At 34.3% G+C, this 20,042-nt stretch overlaps 1 protein-coding gene across 1 annotated transcript; it reads right to left on the bottom strand.

Annotated features, from left to right (window-relative positions):
- Positions 1 to 5,126: 5,126 nt before the first annotated feature.
- LOC133337386 (kinesin-like protein CG14535) lies at positions 5,127 to 13,095 on the bottom strand. Its single transcript, XM_061545614.1, has 11 exons — positions 12,921 to 13,095; positions 12,440 to 12,649; positions 12,213 to 12,306; positions 11,743 to 11,946; positions 9,264 to 9,458; positions 8,862 to 9,082; positions 8,425 to 8,551; positions 6,533 to 8,255; positions 6,319 to 6,426; positions 5,895 to 6,080; positions 5,127 to 5,773 (listed from the first exon to the last, which is right to left on the bottom strand). Exons 1-11 carry the CDS (start codon positions 13,038 to 13,040, stop codon positions 5,182 to 5,184), a joined length of 3,780 nt encoding a protein of 1,259 aa, XP_061401598.1. The 5' UTR covers positions 13,041 to 13,095; the 3' UTR covers positions 5,127 to 5,181.
- Positions 13,096 to 20,042: the final 6,947 nt, after the last annotated feature.

Consider the following 20,042-nt stretch of genomic DNA (forward strand, 5'->3'; position numbering starts at 1 on the left):
CTTAAATTGTTACAATTATTAAACGAACGAACTATAAATTGTGTGTTAAGATATGAGGGCACAGCTGCTTACAGGTCTCAAAAAAAGACGTAAAAAGTAAAACAGGTGCATTAAAGTTCGTGCCAAAAAGAATCCGCCATATAAAAATCACAGTATGTGGCGACATTTAAAGGCATTTCACACAGAAGCCACGACAAAGTCGTTAACATGAAGAGGAAGTTATCAAAAGGAACAGTGAAAATACGACTTTTTGTTGCCATTAAAGAAGAGCGAATTTATACTGACTTTAGCCATGCAATAATATCAGCCCAAATCATGCGGCATGATGTGTTGGCCCATTACACTTACCTTTATGGTTATGTGCATATTAAAACAAAGAGAAAAAAACACCAGGGTTTATGATTAGTTTATATAAAATTTGTTGGTTGGTTGTGTTTTTTTATTTATTCATTATTTCTTGTTTGTTATTTTTTTCTTTTGAATATAGACTATAATAATTATTATTTTTTATTTTATTTATAATAATATTATATTATTTAATAATATGTTTTATTTTTTTATATATATTTACACATTTATATTTATATAAAGATCTCCCATTTATGTTGATATTTTATATATAAGGATAGGCTTTAATAATATAAAATAAAACAGTAAATTTTAGAGAAAAAAAAATTAAAATTAATTAAAAAATTATATCGAAAAATATTTAAACCAATTTTTTGTTTTGTGAAAATAAGAAAAACATTGCAGAGCTAAAATATAAATTTAATAATTAATATTAAAATTAGTTTAGCTGATTTTACAAGTTATTTGTTAAACTATTCGGTCCATTTACCATCGGTAATTATTTTTGTTTTTATAATGTTGATTAAATTTATAGTTTTCGTTTTTGGTATAAATACATACATTGGTTTTTTAATAAATTTTATTTATTATAATATGTTTATATATTAAATTTTACTTAGTAGTTGTTTTTTCATATATGTATATTGCATATTTGCTAATTTATATTATGTCATATAAGTTTTTTTTAATTTGCTTTTTTTGTTCATTAATAAATTGTTAACATAGTTTAAATAGGCAAAACTGGCAACAAAATTTTAGATTTTATTTATTTTTTAGGTTGTTGTTGTAGGTGTGTGTGTATCATTTTTTTATAATAGTAATAATAAGTAATTATATATTTTTGTGTCAGAACTTATTCTAATAGTTGATAACTTAGAGACAGGCTTGTACGGTAAAGATATACAGTGGGGAAAATCAAGAAAAAATATAGAAATTAGAGGTATTCATGGACAATTTCTGATTTGCAAGAATCTATCGATATTTTTTTAAAGAATTATTTTTATTATATTGAGAATTTTTAACCCACTGTATGCCTTCCCCATCAAACCATGTTCCTTTTTCCTTTTTTGCTTTTTTTATATGCTTTGCTAACACATATCAATATAACAATAAACTGAACATAGAGCTTAACATAATAATCATGGTAATAACATTAACTAAACAACTAAATAATAATCATTATTATTTTAAGTAATTATGTAAAGCTTTCTCTTTGGCTTTCTCACAAAGAGATTGATTGATTGTTTTTGTAGTTATTTCCTTTTTTATAACAGTGAGACAAATTGCAGATTTTTCGTTAATTTTTTTGTTTTTCATTTAGATTAAGGCTTTTTTGTTGTTAAGAACATAAGATAAGCTTTTTAGATTTTTTTCAATTAAATTTATAAAAAGAATAAGAGAAGCTTAGCAACTGAATTTGCACTATTGAAATCAATTTGGAAGGACTTCTCTCTTTATTTTCTATATCAGCTGGAATATATATTTTTGGAGCTTGAGCAAAAAGCTATAAGCTTTAAATACATCAAAGCTTCATATTATAAGCCGTAATTTTATATTTGCGTGTGTAACGAAAAGTCAGCTGAAAATCATATTGGAGAATTTTTTAATTAAAACGTATAATTTTTATGTAGGTAAGGAAATGTAGATTCGTAATATATCCCGATATTCGCAATATTCCAACGGCCTAGAAGGAAAATTTTCAATGTATTATTAAAATTAATAATTGAAACCCATAGCTCAATGATCGCAATGGGACTTAACCCTTGAACCAATACTCTGACACTATCTCATTCAATAAATATTTCTTAAAATTGATTTTGTATATATTAAATAAAATTGATTAATAGTGATGCATAATTATATGAATATAAATGTTCAAACAAAATTAAACTGATTTTTTATATTTTAAATGAATGGGATTAAGAATGATGCATTATATTTATATCAATATGAATTTTCCTGAAAAAAGTAAGTTTGTCCCATAATATGTGGTTTATTTTAGATCGACAATTTGCCCTTCTTCTGTACATACATATATTGAAAGTAATCATAATCATTCTCTGAACTTAATTAATATTTTGCTTATTTCTCATTTTAGAACAATATGAAACTAACTTCCGCCTTTAGACACCTTCAACTGGAAACAAACAGATTTTGGAATAACTGATGCTGCTGAACGCTCAACGCTGTGAACGCTTTCAAAAATTTTTTATGGAAAAAATATCAACACCTCCTATTTAAAATCAATATTTTTTAAAGATATCCGTGATATGTCATATAAATTCTTTTATTATCCTTTATCACCTAAAAATAAGTCCTACTCTCATGCTATTGTAAAAATAAAATCCTATTAATTGTAAATTACATTTATTTATAAAATAAAACTGTTAAAAATATTTAAAATCTTTGAAATTAGTAAAAATATTTCAAATAAAAACACAACTTAATTTCCTAATGAAGTTTCTCATTTGCGCCTGAAAGTATGCTCTGAAGTTCATTCATAGCACAAAACATTTACAAAAACAGGGTAACACTGACAAAGACATATTTTTTGCGCAATCTATTGATATACACGACCTTCTGTTTGCACACATTTTTGAAAATTGCGCAAAATGCTTGAAATTTGACAATTCTTTGCCAGGGTTGCCATTTTTCAAAAATAATCGGACCAAATATATATACTTGATCAGCATAAAATTCTATGACGATATAGCCATGTTCGCCTGCCTGTTGTAATCACTCTAGCTTCTAAACGAATTGAGATAGATCGCCAAAATTTTGCATAGTCGTCTTTTGTGTGCAGGCAGGTCAAGTTCGAAGATGGGCTTTATCGGTCCACGTTTAGGCCTAGCTCCCATATAAGGGTACCACCCAAATTTCGGTATTTTGGGGTTCTGGAGCGCGTTTTTCAACCGAATTCGCTGAAATTTGGTACAATGGGTTCTTATTGGGTACCAAATGTCTCCACTAAAAATTATAAATAAAAGTCCATGTTTTCTGGAAGCTCCCACATAAGGGTACCCCCAAATTTCTGTATTTTGGGGTTCTTGAGCGCGTTTTTTAACCGAATTCGTTGAAATTTGGTACATTGGGTTTTTATTGAGTACCAAATATCTCCACTAAAAATTATAAATATAAGTCCATTTTTTAATTGCAGTATTTTGGATGCGTCGTTAATATCGAACCACTTTCTGGGGTTTTTAGGAAAAATATCCATTAAAAATTACTGAAATTTGTATTTGGTGTACATTGAATTTTCGGTATAGGTCCACTTTTTAGTATTTTCGATGCTAGTATCTGTTAGTATACCTATGGTGGAGGGTATCCAAAGGCCCGGACGAACTTATCGTTTTTTTCACTTGTTTTATTTGATATAAAAAACTAACTTGAATGGATTACTTTCCTATCATTTATAAAATATTCTGCGCAGACGTTTTTTATACACCAAGAAACCGGAATGCCTAATTACAGCTGCGTCGAGTGAGTCTAGGACCATAGTATCGCCTAAACAAAGACGTGGCTATTTTTAAAAATTTTCTGCAAAGATTTTGTAACCCTCGAAAATGATTTCGAATGCGTAGCAATTCATTTGAAAATTTAATGTTTTATTCACTTATAAACCGTCCTTCAACTAAACAAAGACGGGTCTATTTTAAGCATTTTCTATAAAAAAAATATAACCCCGGAAAATACTGCTAAAGCCTTCAAAATACCGAACACAAACTGACATATCTGTCTATTCATTCGAAATTTTAGTTTTTTTAGTTCACTTAAATCTTCCACAAAACCTCCTTTACTGGTAGCATACCATTGAAAATTAATAAAAGACCATTAATACACACTGGAGTTAATAAATGTCACTATTACCCCTACAACTTTAAAATATGCCTTCAGACTACGTTTCTCCATTTTCCAATTATATTTTTAAAAAATGGCAACCCTGGCAAAGAATTGTCAAATTTCAAGCATTTTGCGCAATTTTAAAAAATTTGTGCAAACAGAAGGTCGTGTATATCAATAGATTGCGCAAAAGACAGGCCTTTGCCTGTGTCACCCTGTTTGGAGAGGCAGTGAGTTCAGTTGTGAATCAGATCGCGAATTGAAACCGTCAAAGTAAAGTTGTGTGAGTAAATGTTTTCTGTTATGAATGAATTTCAGAGCATACTTTCAGGCGCAAATGAGACAAAATCAATATATGCATAAACAACTTAAAAATTCGTTCTTTATTTTACTACAAATTTACAACAATTATGATTTTCAACTGAATTATGTTACACACGCACAAACAAATAAGCCATATAAATTTATAAGTACAACGGCTAACATCTTACAAATGGTTTTTGAGAAACCAAGCTTTTAGGCTAATCGAATATTTTATTTAAATTTGTAATTGTTTTCTTAATTTCTTTTTACGTTTTCTTTGTTTTCATAACTACTTTTGTTTTATAAAAATGTCAGTCATAATATTTTCATCAAATTCTGTTTTTCTTTTTTTTATCGATTTATATTTTAAATTAAAAAAAATTTGGCCATTTCGAATTTTCTTAAGAAATTTTTTTCGTTAGTCATCTTTTTGTTTTTCTTGTTCTTTGTATATGGTTTGGAGACGTGGGATGCACACATACATACAAACATAGTTACTAGTTAAGGTTTCGTTTATGTTGAATATAAACGAAATAAATGCTTTATAGGTTGCTCGTTTTTTCATCTGGTGGGTGATTCTCTAGTTTACATTTACAATTGCCCCGTTTGTTTTTGTTTTCTTCATCTTCTTTGAACTGGTTCGGTGGTCAGAGGAAAGTTTTTTATGTCACTTCTATTTTATTTTCACTTTTAAAAATCACTAATTTCACCCTCAGTTTCGGGATAAGTACAGGTAAAAGGATTCATTAGCCATGTACACAAACCTTTATCCTGACGCTTCTTTTTCGTAATGGTAATACGATTGTGATGTTCCTTGGAGAGACCCGATGTAAAACTACTTTCATCACTGTCACGTGCTGTGGCCACACTGTGATAACCACTCTCTGCACGACGTGAGATGCCCGAATGTTTTGAGGTTCTGGGTGTTGAGCTGTCATGACCACTATCATATGCTTCGGAAGAGGTATTTAGGGGTAATAGAGGTAGTTGGGATTGTGTGGTAATGGGTAGGGTAGTATTCAATTGTGTCAAAATCACATCGTCATGTTCATCATCACCCTGCTCCAGGGATGAACGCTTCGAGGGCGATAATAGGGCGGATTTTTCATCAACTTCGTGGATATCTTCATGTTCCAAAACGAAAGGTTTTTCAATTTTCGGCAGATTAGGATCGGAAGCACCATCAGGATGTCGCAGAGAAGCATATTGTTCCATACCAGCTATCTGCATAATACCATTCAGACTTGGCAGACTTCCTTGGCTGGGACTTCGTGATGGTTGTCTGTGGAATAGAGACAAAAACACATGGTACTTATATAAAAAAACATTGTCCATATTGTTAGTAGGGTAGACAAGTGATTGGAGGTTGGGTTAGTTTGGAGTTTGAGGTAAATTAAACCTACCTGGGACTGGGTGGCCTATAGGGCGGTTCACTGCATACACTTCCAGGGCCGGTATTAAAACGATATGCTGGTTCACTATAAACACTGCCCACATCACAACCAGAACGAAAGACCGGTGTTACTTCCGCCATGGCTAGCTGTGAGGTAAAGATCTCACGTAAACGCGCTAATTGGTCAAATTGGTTCCTGCGGAAAATGGAGAAGAAACAATAGGGGAAATAGGTAAGTAAAATAAAAATAATAGTTCTAAATAGACATATACGGTATTGAAACCGGTTTTATTATCTGAATATCCGGATCAACAATTTAGAAAACCGGTTTTTCTTCCTCGAACTTTATTTTTTGGGCATATGTATGACGAATGTATACCCAATAGAAATTTTCCACCCCCATACTATGAGCTCGATATTGCCTCATATCTTACCTCGTTCTTTCACCCATGGCACAATCACTGAACGCATCGCCAGCCATATTGAAACTCGATACAATGGACATATTTTCCACGTGGCTCAAAGCAGCCAAAGGATGATCTCTGCAAGGACAAAACAAGAAAATATATAACAAAAATTAGTAAGGTTCCATTACGTACCCACCCACAAAAAATAAATATAATAAAAACCCCCTTCTTGACTACTTACCCTCCCGACATAGTGCGGGCGATTTCCTCCTCGGTGACCTGCAGACCACAATCAGACATACCCATACTATGTTGTGAGTAATGATGCGAAGATTGTCGCGACAACTGCCTTTGCAACAAATGCTGTTGCTGCTGCTGTTCCTCATGACGTCTAAGATCGGGATGTTGCTGCTGCTGGTGATGATGCTGCTGATATAGAGATTCCCTTGAGACATGCCTTGACAAAATACGATGTAAACTTTCATGAGAAATTTCCCGCGAACCCAATGGCTCGATTAATGGCAATGCTGGTGGTACTTCCGATGGACCACTATCTTGATCTTCATCACAATCATTTTGTCGATCCATTGGTAAATTAGATTCCGATGCAGTGGCCGTGGGTATATGATGCGGCACCTGGGAATGATGTTGCCCTATGAGGCCATAGCCCACATTACTGTGCGAATGTAAGGAGTGTAAATCAGTCTCTTCGTTATTAAATTCCATATTGGCATTGGGATGCGATGAGGATTGTTGTTGTTGGGGTGCTGGCTGAGAATGAGTGGAGTTTTGTCGATAGTGATGAGCTTCACGGATTTCGGCGGGGGCTGAGGCATTGGTAGTACTGACGGCATTGGTTAGACCAGGACCCAAAGGATTTACCAATTCCAATTGGCTGCTGTGCAGCGAATGCTGATCGCCACCATTCGTCTGGTGTGTCTGCTGCCGAGTGCTGGTCGCGTAAATATCTTCGGTGTTGTCTAGCGATTTTTGCTTCAGTTGAGACATGTGATAGGTTATGTTGCGTAAATGTTGGGCCTGTTGTTCGCGGTGGGTGTGCGTTGGTGATGAACCAGCCGAAACCGTTTGGAAGACTTGTGAAGTTTGGAATTCAACCCACTGCCGTATCATCGACTTTTTGTGGGAATCCATGAAGCCATAACCTTGAGCCTGTGAGGGAGCAATGGGTAAATTGCCAGCTGTAAGAGAACGACTGGACTGGGACTTGGGGCCATCTATCCAGGTTTCACATTGTTTTATGTGATTGACCTCACGCATGAGATGGCGTGCTTCGGCTACCTTGGCCCGTGACACTCTCGGACCATCGATCCATTGTTCTTCAGTTATTTTGCGCATGGGGCTGCCGGGACACTCACCGGATTCGGTGTTGGTATTAAGGGCAGCTCCACCCACACCAGGTCTCCTTAAAGGTGAACCCTTAGGTGATGGCACATTGGAAGCCTTTGAACACATCATGGTCATACCAGGATGCCTTAACGAACCCGCCACGATTTTCGGTGATGAGGTGGAATTGGGCAACGTTTTGACGCTGTGCACAGGCGAAAAGAATTGGTTTTGTTCATTGCTGTTGGCGGCGGCGGTGGCTGTGGTATTGGTGTTTTGTGTCGCCGATTGACGTGTGGGACTGTGTGTGCCACGTTTCAAGCTACCCGTTCGTCCAGCCATGCTAGGACTTTGTGGTGTTGCTTTTTGGCTTATGACTTTTTTGGCCGAACCTGGTATCTTTGAGGGACTTGGCTGTTGTTTCTCAACACCACTGCCCTTGAGAGCTTTGCTCATGACACCACGGTTATCACCGCTACTCAGTGAGGGTAAATAGACAGGAGGATGTTCACCATCGGTGGCATCGTCACCTGGTCCCATATAAATGACTGTGTCTGCTGATAATTCTGAACTTGAAGGGTCAGCACCAGAACCCGCCGATGAACCAGTAGATTGATGGCCTTCAGGGGAGAATATAAAGAGATAGAGAGAGAGGAAGAGAAAAAAGGAAAACAAATTTGTTTAGTTTTTAGCCGTTCCTATGTTGGGGTCACTCTTGGTTGTTGTTAGCCTAATGTCAACATTTATCGTCTTAATTTGAAAATTAATCAGTGGCACAACGAAACTTACCATTTAGACCGGAAGTGAGGCCGCCCACACCTGATTTATCACCACCCAGGGGGAAGCGATGTTTTCTCCTTCGCATGCGGTGTATACGTGAAGCCAATTGTATGGTCGTCAAGGCATCCGTATGCGACTGCAAGTAGACAAGAACAAAATAAATGCATTTGCTTACTGAACTCTGAGGCCCTAAACAATCAATCAGTCAGTCGCCGTTGCATGGCTAAGGACAGCGAGGAAATGGGCGTGGTGAGGGTGGAAGGATAACAGCTTAACGAATGTTTGTTCAACCGGTTCGCCTGTCGCTCTAGCATTTAGGAATGACATTAAAATGCTCAACACATACATTATGATTAAGAATTCATTATCACGTATTATCCTTGCCGACCTACTCCTCCCAACGTCCATCCTTTTTATGCAGTGACTTTCCATTTGACACTACTTACCTGGGTATGCATAACATGAGCCATTATGGAGACATGACACGTCAATGGTGCCAGACAGTCTTTCAGCAGTGGCGTCAGTGGGTGATCCTTGTTGGGCGGATGCCTCTGACCACTTAATATGGCCAGCAGAATATTACCAATACCGGAGAGGGGTAGGCCACCAGTACGATTTGCACATCCACCCAAATCGATAAGATGCAAACGACTTCGGCCACCAGCCACTATTCGAAGAAGAAGAGGAAAGGGAAATAGAAGAAGAAAAAATTCCATAAAAATGCATGACATTAAAATACAATTCCCAACGATAATGTGGGAATTCATCCGGCAAACGATGCTGGTTGTTGACTCTAAGGACAATTTGAACGTAATATTTTTTGTCCTTACTAGCTTGCTTTTACTTACCTCCACCTTTACGTGATAGACTGTATTGATAGACATGCAGGGTAAATATCATGGCTGGCTCAAGACCACCTTGTGGTCGTCCTGCCAGGGCAGCATCTAGGAACAAGGCAGCACGTTCAGCAGTGGGGGCACGCAACTCGGTTGGGCCACCCAGAAAATCGTCACGCAAATAAACCCCCGGAGAGTCATCAGAGTCTGGTTTATGGGCCAAGTTATACAGCACGCACACACATACACAGAGACACGGTGTATAGAAGCCAAAAAGTAAAGAAGAGGAGAGAGAGAAAAAAACGGCAAAGCAAAATGCCAGTTAAACAATGTGAAATTAAACGTTAAACAAACACACTTCAAAGTAATATAAAATGCAAATGGTGTTGCTTTGGGGGCGCCACCACCATGAGAGGGGAGCCATATAACTTAAACTTATGAAAAAACAAAGAACCCAAGATATTGCGGTTGTCATCCCTCTTGCGTGGGGGGCAAATAACTAAATAGTTGTAAAGGGAACAAGACTGCCAACAAACATTTAAATTGGGGCCAAGGGGGGTGAGTCTACATATTCACGTTTGGGGAGTAGTTTTAGATTATCTTTGCCATTTCATTCCCTTTTATTTTACAATTTTCTACTGTCATTCAGCAGTATTGTTTCCATTAAATGGTTCTATAATATGTTTAAAACGCTGAAGGTATTAAAAAGTAGGTAGGGATTTTCAAAGTGAAGAAGAGTCAAAGGAAGGCGGCGTCTTCGATGGCTGCAGGTTAAAATTATTTGTTAGATACCCCTATAAAGGAATGCAAAAGTCAAAGAATATTTCTCAAAGTATGGAAATGAAAAAAGGATAACTACTTCAACCGGAGACTTTGATCTGCTCGACGACCATAAGCACTATTTAAATTGACGATTTTCTTTTAAGAGTTTTGCACAACAAAGGAAATGGAAGTTCGTCTATGGCGGATAATAAAACTTAAATAGAATGATGTGAAAATGTCTGGTTTAAAAACCGTTTAATATGAAAGTGAACGATTATTGCTGTAAAACGTATATACGGAAAGAAGGTTTAATAAAGGATTAGCTATTGCCTAAAGGGGTTCCTCTTGGTACCTTTGATTTTAGGTTATGGGTTCATATGGAATTTTAAATATTATATTCAACTTATTTCTTATTTACATAGGGGTATTTGTATGTCTATCAACTTTAAAAAATATTTTATAAAATCTACGCCTTTGATAGGCCTTTAAAAAATCTACGTCTCTGATAGACCTTTAAGAAATATTTTTTAAAAATCTACGCCTTTGATAGACCTTTAAAAAATATTTTTAAAAAATCTTCGCGTTTGTTATCGCTTTAAAGAAGTATTTTAAACAGTGAGCGGAGCAGTATAGTCGGACGGAGCCGACCGTACGATACCCTACACAACTACCATGAAAAACATACTTTCTGCGGTTCTATATTCTGAGTGAATTTTGAATGAAGTGAATTTTGACGCCGTAAAATAAAAAATTGGTCACTTTAGGTTTTGGTTGATTTGACCCTAGGAATATTGACCGATCATCATCTATACAGCCGCTCTAAGTATTTGGTGAGATTCCCTTCAGCTTGTAAAATATGTTATGTTCTGGATATAATAATTGCCTCTAGAGCGACTAGAAAATCTGACAAAATTAAAGTTTTCGGTTCATTGCACACCCTGACTGAAATCTCAACTTCACCGAAAACTATAGGCGTCGTCCCTGACCATTATCGGAACTTCATGTACAATTTCATTTCCGTCCACTAATGGAGTAATAGTAATATCATGCACATAGTCACCTTTACCTAATTACGTATACCTCCCACATCAGAGTAAATACTGCCATATAATTGGTATCAATTTAAAGGTCAACAACTCCTCTTGGGTATGCTATCAATTTCTCGGGTACATGTCCTTCAGGAGCAAGTATATACGCCCCAGAATAAAAATTTTGTAATTTTTCACACAAAACCTACATAAAGGCTGGTCTAGGACCAATATTTCGCGGCGTTACAAACTCTTGGGGCTGCCCAAAGCTATATACCTCTGAAAATACTCGAAATATTATTTTGATAATCCTTGAAAAAATAGCTTTAAAAAATCTACCCCTACAATATTGCTTGAAAAAATATTTTTAAACAATCTACGGCTATGATAATCGTTCGAAAATATTTTTACGAAATTTATGAGGTTGATAACCCGTTAAAAATGTTTTTTGAAAAATCTACTCCTTTAATAATTCTAAAAAAAATATTTAGCCTTTGAACAATTATTTTTAAAAATCTACGCCTTCGATAACCCTTTAAAACATGTTTGTGACAATCAATGTTTAAGGATTCCCTCGATTTATTTCATATCATTTTTAACCCTTCTTGACCCCAACATATTTGCACTTTAATAAAAATGTCAAGACACATTCTTAATACATTTTTTGTGATTTCTTCTTCTCATCCTACATTAAAACTTACCCGTTGCATGAGCAGCCAATAAATCCTTTGACGTTGAATCCGGTTTCGTGGCACTAACACCCAAAGCACTGACACGCACCGAAAATCGTGCACCGCTCTTTTGGCGACGTTCATTAATGCCCTTGTAGAGCCATGAAATGGCACATGGAATGCCACCCAATTCCGTGGGTGGATTAACACCGCCCAGCATAGTCTTGGACTGACCTGTAGATACCACACAACATGAAAAAGATAGATAGAGAAAAATGAAAACTCAAATCAGAGAAGACGGCAACATGAAAAATACTGCTAGATAAACATGATTAGTTGTCTAACGAACTGAGACACGAACTTGGGAGAAAAATAAAATTTATTGCAATTTTCGTGTATGTGTGTATGAACAGGAAATGAATACAAATTGTAAGGCAGACAGACTGGCGGACAGAAAGGGCTACTGCTGTTGGCAGTAGTCACAACAAACGACAACTTACCGGAATTTGGATAACCAATGGTAAGCAGACAGCCATCGGAACCTTCTAAAACGGCAGGGATTACTTCAGACAAAGCAGATGCACAGACATCCGACTAGAGAGTGAAGGAGAAAAAATAACACGAAAGAAAAAAATATATCCATTAGAACACCATAAAATATGTGTTTGCTGCTAAATGTAGCAACATGACAAATTGGTTTTGTCAACAACAACCCGACCAGACTCACCTGTTGATCTTCCGCTGTAAAAAGATTATCGAAGGCAAACATTTTGGGTGCGGCCACCATGGGACCACGTTCCTGTGATGAACAAGCCGCCAAATTGGAGGCCGCTGCTGGATCTGTCAGCGTAACTTGACGCTTTTTCTTATCGACTGTCATAAAGTGTGGTGTATCCGGATCTGTGTGGGTATCGGAAACACGCAGCATAACTTTAACCTGCAACCAAACACCATTAAATAAAACGAAACTCGTTATGATAAAAATTAAAAATGCTGAAAAGATATGCAATGGTCCTTTCTGGAAGAGCTAAGCTTAATATTTCATGTTTTGGTAATTTGTTTTTAATGGCATTAAACATTTTGAATTTCTGGGAAATTTTAATGGTTTGGCGATTCCGGAAATATACCGCCTCAACAAAATGTTCATGATTTTCGACATGCAAAAGCTACTAAGTTTTTTTTTTTTGCAAAAATAAAATCGCACTTACCTTGCCGATACCATAATTTTCCTTGTTGGCCAAACGTCGCGCTAAACCGGGTGGCATAGGCGGTGGCGCCCTTTGTAAGGCGCCACAGAAGCCACCATTGCGTGCGGAAGTATTTGACATATCGCTGGTGCGTGATGATTTTGCCGATGTACTTTGTGCTGCTAGTTTTTGGGCCGCTCTGCAAGTAAAAAAGAAAATAGGAAAAGGGAAAACATTAATAATCTGTTTAGGGGTTTATTTTAAATAATGCAAATGGGTAATGGATACCATAGCCATAGTTAGGGGATATTAAGGAAATGGGTTTTAATATAATTAGAGAAAATATTAAGCCTTTACTAAACTAATTTTGATTTATATCACGATATTCTAGGGGTATTGCAGAGATTTTTCAATATTTTTAAAGGGCTTATTATGAGAGATTATCTAGTTAGTTTCAGTTCTATAAAAAAATATTTTGTAAAAATATCTTGTGGACATTTTTAAAAAAATTCAAACGTAAGCTTGACATTTTATAAAAAATAAATATTAGATTTTTTCAGCAGTTTTAAAAAATGGATAATCCTTAAAAATATTTTTCAAAAAATCTACGCCTTTCTAATCCTTTAAAAATCTACGTCTTTGGTAATCTTTTAAAAAATCAATGCCGTTGATAGTCCATGAAATAATCTAGGCTCTTAGTCCTTGAACATTTTTTATACCCTTCAACACACTGTGGTACAGGGTATGATGTCTTTGTGCATATGTTTGTAACAGGCAAAAGGAAACGAGATAGACACTTGGTTGCTTTTGAGAATATGCATAGAATTACTTTCTAAGTCATGCATTGGGACAAGTCGGTTCAGATTCAGATATAGCTCACATATATATTTTGTCCGATTTTATGTAAATGGCGTACCGAAGTCTTTCAATTTGCACGAAATTTGGTATTGCGTACTGAATTAAGCCTAGAACGATGTGTGTTAAATTTCGTGAAAATCAGGTCAGATTTAGATATATCTCCCATATATATTTTCCTCCGATATAAGATAAATGGTCACCAAAGTCCCTAAATATTTTTCGATTTGCACGAAATTTGTCATAGCGTACTGAATCAACTCCAGAATGATGTGTGCTAAGTTTCGTGAAAATCGGTTCAGATTTAGATATAGCTCCCATATATATTTTTGTCCGATTTTACATAAATGGTGCACCAAATGTTTGTTTGGCGAAGAGTATCATATAGTCGGTCCAGTCCGACTTTACTTTTCCTTACTGGTTTTTAATTTACGCCTTTGAAAATTATTTAAAATATTTTTAAAAAATCTACGCCTTCAATACTTCGATATTTGTTGAAGGTGTATTGGAGTCATGATCGTTGATTTTATAAATATGTAATAACAATTTAAGTTACGGAATCTTTTTATTTAAATTTTTAAGAAAAACTTAACCTAAATTTGTCAAATAATTTATTCTTGTCTATTACTTGACTTGTGTTGAGAAAAGTAACAAAACTTCAAATTTAATGAAATGAAAATCCCACCCACTTGCACTTGAGATGGCTGACGTCTAATGACATTTATTAAAAAGTAAAATTTCATTAAGTGCAAATGCTTTTACAATGTCTGAAGAGCATACGAAAGAAAACTCAAATAAGGGAAAACATTTCTTAACGACATGCCAAAAGAGGGAGTTGCCAGTTGGAGAGAACACCCCTTAGGAGTACTGCAGTAGAACTATTTAGGGCGGTAGAACAAAAAGTCGTAAAAAAAGTGAACAACGTTGGCAGTACTTCAGAAGCATGTAAGTGAAATTGCCACTACAACAGAAAAAGTGTGTTAAATTGTATGGCTGTAAGAAGGTGGGTGTGTATGTGCGTATATGTGTGAATTGTAATAAAATGTTTGTGTTTTTGCTAGAAATGCATTTTATTAAATGGAACAGAAGAATCCTCATTCCATAGCAAAATTCTATTAAAAATCCACAAGAAAAATACTGCAGGAGTTATGCAACATTTTTATGGTGTAATAAATTTTATGTGTCGCTCATTAAAATGACAATAATGCCAAGTCTGTTTCATTTAGAGCTTTTCTAATGATTTGTGGCATTTTAGACATTTATTTAATTTCGTTTTATGATGATTTCATGGGTTTTATGGCTATGGCAAAATCAATTGTTTTAATTAAATCAAAAGCAATAGATAATTAAAATTATTTAATTTAATTATCAAATAAATTGATATCAATAACTTCTTAATATCCCGACAATTAAAAAAAAATCTATTTAATATCTTCAGTCCCAACATAATTCATTTTTATCTTTATATTACCATCATGATTTAATGGTGTTATATTTTAATAAATATACGCAAACTTTGTATAGCAAGTGTAAAGACATATCTCACACTTCTTTAAATTTCAAACAACCATCTAAAAGTCATAATCTTAAATAATATGGCAATAAATGCTCAATTTTTATATATTCTACTATATACCCTAAGGACATATGGGAGGGAACGATGATATTTCACAAAACTTTTCAACTAACTTTGTCTATTTTTAAGCAATTGAGACTCGAATAGCAATGGAAGTTAGCAGACAGTTTGTCAGTTAAATTTAAATTATTCAGCGAATGATGGTTTTCTTTGCCTAGTACCGTCAAGATCCAAACTTGGAGGAGCTTTTATTTTTATTAAAAACCATGACAGACAAAAATAACATAACTGACAGCTGTCTAGAATATCACACGACATATATCGTAGAAAAATTTCGAGGAAACTTGACAGTTAATGGAAAACGAAAGAAAAACGGAATTTTTGATTTGTTTTACTAAAATTATCTTTAACCTTTTTTTTTGGAGGTTGAAGGCGTATTTGCCGTCATTAGCAATGATTTGACACTTTTGTTTTCTAAATATTTAATGAAAAGTGAAATTGTTTTGGCCTTTATCACTGTCACAAAAAAAGGTATAACAATTTAAATTTTTATATCGAGTAAACGTTTTCGGCATCAAATATTTTATTTTATGGTTCATTTGTGAAAGTAAGAGGGCGAACATTGGGGTAATAAGTTGGATTTTGTACATATATTATTGCTTAAGCACTATCGGCTTTCTAAGCGAGGATATGTAAAGAAAATATTTTAAAGCATAGATTTTCAGAATATTTTTCAAGGACGATGCGACATATACTTGTAGATTTGTAGGGTACATTTTTTGCGGACTATCATAAACGTGATTTTTCTAGGACTGTCAGATCCAAAAATGTGCATTTTTAATTACTATTTTTTTACAGAAACCAACGAAACCAAAACCATTTTGTCCGTCAGAATCGTGGTTCTTTGAGAAATATTTCTTGAAGATAAAGATTTTTTAGGAACATTTTGTGAATAGGTCCAAAATCATGACTTCTTTGAGAATTTTTTTAGGGACAAAGAAGGAAAGAAGCGTGGATTAAAAGACCAAAAACCGAAGGACCGATGGAGCCAGGATATGATGTTTTAAGGGCTATTTTAAGGAGCACCAGGTTTTTTAAAGCATAGCTTTTTTAGGAAAATTATTGAAGAACAAAAAAAAAACAAAGCGAACAAGAGTTCTGTGTAAAAATGGCAACCGAAGGACCAACTAAATAAAAAGATTCAATCATAAATGGTGTCAGAACAGCGTAATATCAGGGTCTATTTGTCAAGGCCCTTCAAAGCCTGAAGTGTGAATTTTAGAAGAATTTGCATTGAGAACAAAGATGGTTTTATATTATGTTATTGAGCCATCAAAGTCTGGTTTAAGGAATATTCCTTGGAGAGATAAAAGAAGTTAAAGCATGGCCTTTTTAAGAATAAGTTTTGAAGAATTTTCATAGAATTTAGGGCCAGAAGTTTAAATGAAAAAAAAAATCGTAAATCTGTCGGGACATGTATTTCAGATATCTGGGTAAAAAACTTTGTATTTCCTAAAAAAAGTCTGAGATTTCTTTCACCCTTTATGAACTCAAAATGGACAATTCCAACCACTTTATTGCTGAAATGTGGCTAAAAACTTCAGAATACCGAAAATAGGCGGGTGCATTTAAAGTGTAGATATGGAAAAAGGTGGACCTATATCAATGATTTGCACACCCAAAAACCGAGAATGCCAAATTTTAGTCACTTAGTTGGGAAAATGCAGATACAACCTTGAAACTGTCGAAAATGTGTCGAAGCCTCCATATGGGGACTATGTCAAAACATGGGCCATGGTAAATATTTTGCGATCTCTATGGTGATGGCTAAATCGACATACAATTTTATTTTGTATGGGGTCTTTCGAAGTACAAGCCAGTCCAAAAATTATTTTTAAAATCACATACCGACGCCGTTTCAGCTCCAGATTCGACGACTGTAAGATAATATATATCAACGAGCCATAATGGATTTCTCAAGAATAGTTACTTAATGTAAAAAGAGACATAACAGGAAATTTTCAAAAATAATTTTTAATAACATTCGGCCTGAATATTTTCAATTATTATTTTTTTTCATAGTGTCATTGTCTTCAGGCTCTGATATGAAGAATTTGAGATTATTTTTTCTAAGAGGTATGAGGGGAATATGCTTTTATTTATATTCTTAAAATCAGTTTTTCTTATAGAAAAAATCTTAAAGTTCTACAGTTATATGACTTCGAATTTTCCAAATGTTTTTTATTTTTTTGCACAACCATTTTTTCATAAGATTTATCGTAAATATCTATAATCCATTACATATTAGAAATAATACTTAAAACTTAATAATACAAATTCATATAAAATTCCGCAAAGGTTCTCAGAGTGACCAAAAAAATACAGTATGGAGATTACGACGTTTTTAATACAAATGCCATAGCAATAAAAGAAAAAGCTATATAAAAAATAAGATTTGATTTCATCAGTTCAACAACAACAAACAAATATTGGAAATTCATATTCACAAAGCCGTTGACCACCAAATATACTTTGGCTACTAGGAGGACCCTCAAAAATTTCTATGGCTTTGACACGAAACGATTTGTGTTTTGAATGTCAATTCTAAGAAAGAATTCAATTTATTTCCTAGCAGGAACAAAACAAAAAAAGAGAGAGAGAGGGCAAAATAAGAAAGTAAAACATGTCAAAAGGAAGTGCGGTGGAAGGGTCCATTGTTTAAGTGTGTTGCCTAAAAAATACGTTATAAATCCTAAAGAAATTAAAAAAGGAAAAAAACTAGAAATACCCTAAAGGTCTTAATTTAACATTTACAAGAAAATAAAATAAATGAAGTAAGGGTATGGTTGAGAGGGGTAGCTTAGGGAATGTTGATCCACAATACAAAAAAAAAATAACGTAAAACCACAAAAGGACTACATTCCACCTAGAGGCCACAACAAGCAATTTTAAAAGGACAAATACTCATATTTTTCCTTTTCGCTGGCAAATAGGATTGTGATGTTTGTTTAGGATAGTGAGAGGCGTGGGGGTCAGAGCTTTTTTGAAATTTTTGTTTGCCTTAAATATTAGGTGACACTATCGGAATATGAAATGTTTTATTAAGAGTTGTACGACATATTTTTAGACCCACAAGTTACAAAAAAATCCTCTAAAGGATAAATATGTACGGAAAATTAATGACAAGCCAGTTATTTTTCATTTCGTTTTTATTAAATTGTTAGAATATTTTTCAAACCCACAACTATACCTGAATTTAAAAATTTCCCCTACGGATACCTTTGTATCTGTAAATAAAGCAAAATTAACGATAGAAAGTAGTCTGTCTAAAACTAAATCCTTGACAGCTGTATAATGTAGAAGAGAAAACAGCAAAAGTATTAATTAAACTCAAAAAAGTTGGGAAGCAACAGCACGCAAGAACAAGCTTTTGTTTTTGTGGTACAAGGATAACACTATTCGTAACAAACGAATATCACCAGACATGTTGTTAATACGTTAATTAACAGCACCGCAAAAATACAAAAGGAGCACAATGTCTAAATAAATGAATATCAGGCACATTCACACATATATATGAGAAAGGTGACTTGGAAGTGTGTCGCACAGTGGGTATGAACTGAAGTATGGTAAAAATGAGAACGTTAAGAAGTCAAAAGTTTAAATGTTGACTTCAATGTATTCTCTCATGTCCAGGAAACTAAGACACCTTTAATGGATGGAGCAACGTCATGTGTGAATCAGAATACAATTTGAATGTTTTTATTTTTCCACACCAAAACACAGTCTTGCCACAAAAAAAAAAAAACACATACAACCACATATCATTTTTCTTCCAACGACGACAACAACAAGTAACAACTAACTCTGCCATAAGCCAGAATCATAAATATAAACAAAAACATTGCTTATGAAAAAGTACAAACATACAACAGAATTACAAGCAGTTTAAAAGAAGACAGACAGACAGGTTCCATACAAAACCTGTAGAGGTCCTTTCCAGGCAGAGGTATGAGACTGTCTGTTGTGGCTGCTGAAAAACAAAACATAACCGCAATGAAGAACAATTTTAATTCCTTTTCACAAATAAACAACAATTTTTTCCTTACAACTTTATACACACATACATATATGACATATACGAGTACTCTCTTGTATTGGTGTAAATATGTTTGTTTATATAATTTATGTTATTCATTCCATTACTTTTGCACACATATGGAATGTATCATAAAGTAACAAAAGGGGTGCCATGTTTTATGTTGGTATTTGTAAATTAGTCGCCTTTAGGTTGTCGATGTGTGTGTGTTCATCTGTGTAAATATGTTGTTGTTGTTTTAAGGAAACAAGTAAATTGTAATAACATAAATAGCATTTCAAAGGAAAGTTAACCAACCACGTCTAAGTGCCATATAATATGTTCAGCTTTTCATTGGGGTAGACAGGAGTGTGCAGACCTTGAAAAGGACATGAATGTATAAATATGAAAATGTTGTAATCTCACATGTTTATTTTAGTTACTTTTCTTGTTAACTGATTGTGTTTTTTGTGTGTTTAATGAGGCAATATATTTTAATCAAGTTTTTGATATTTACATATATACTCTGGACAAGTATGTGAGGTATATAAAGACTACACAGTAATAAAAAAAAACAAGTATAAATATTTATATATATAATTCCGGCCAGACGGAATTTTGTATATCCTAGTCC

Source organism: Musca vetustissima, unplaced genomic scaffold (assembly GCF_032173495.1).
Source record: "Musca vetustissima isolate MV318-11 ecotype Yass unplaced genomic scaffold, APGP_CSIRO_Mvet_v1 utg47518, whole genome shotgun sequence".
Classification (NCBI taxonomy): domain Eukaryota; kingdom Metazoa; phylum Arthropoda; class Insecta; order Diptera; family Muscidae; genus Musca; species Musca vetustissima.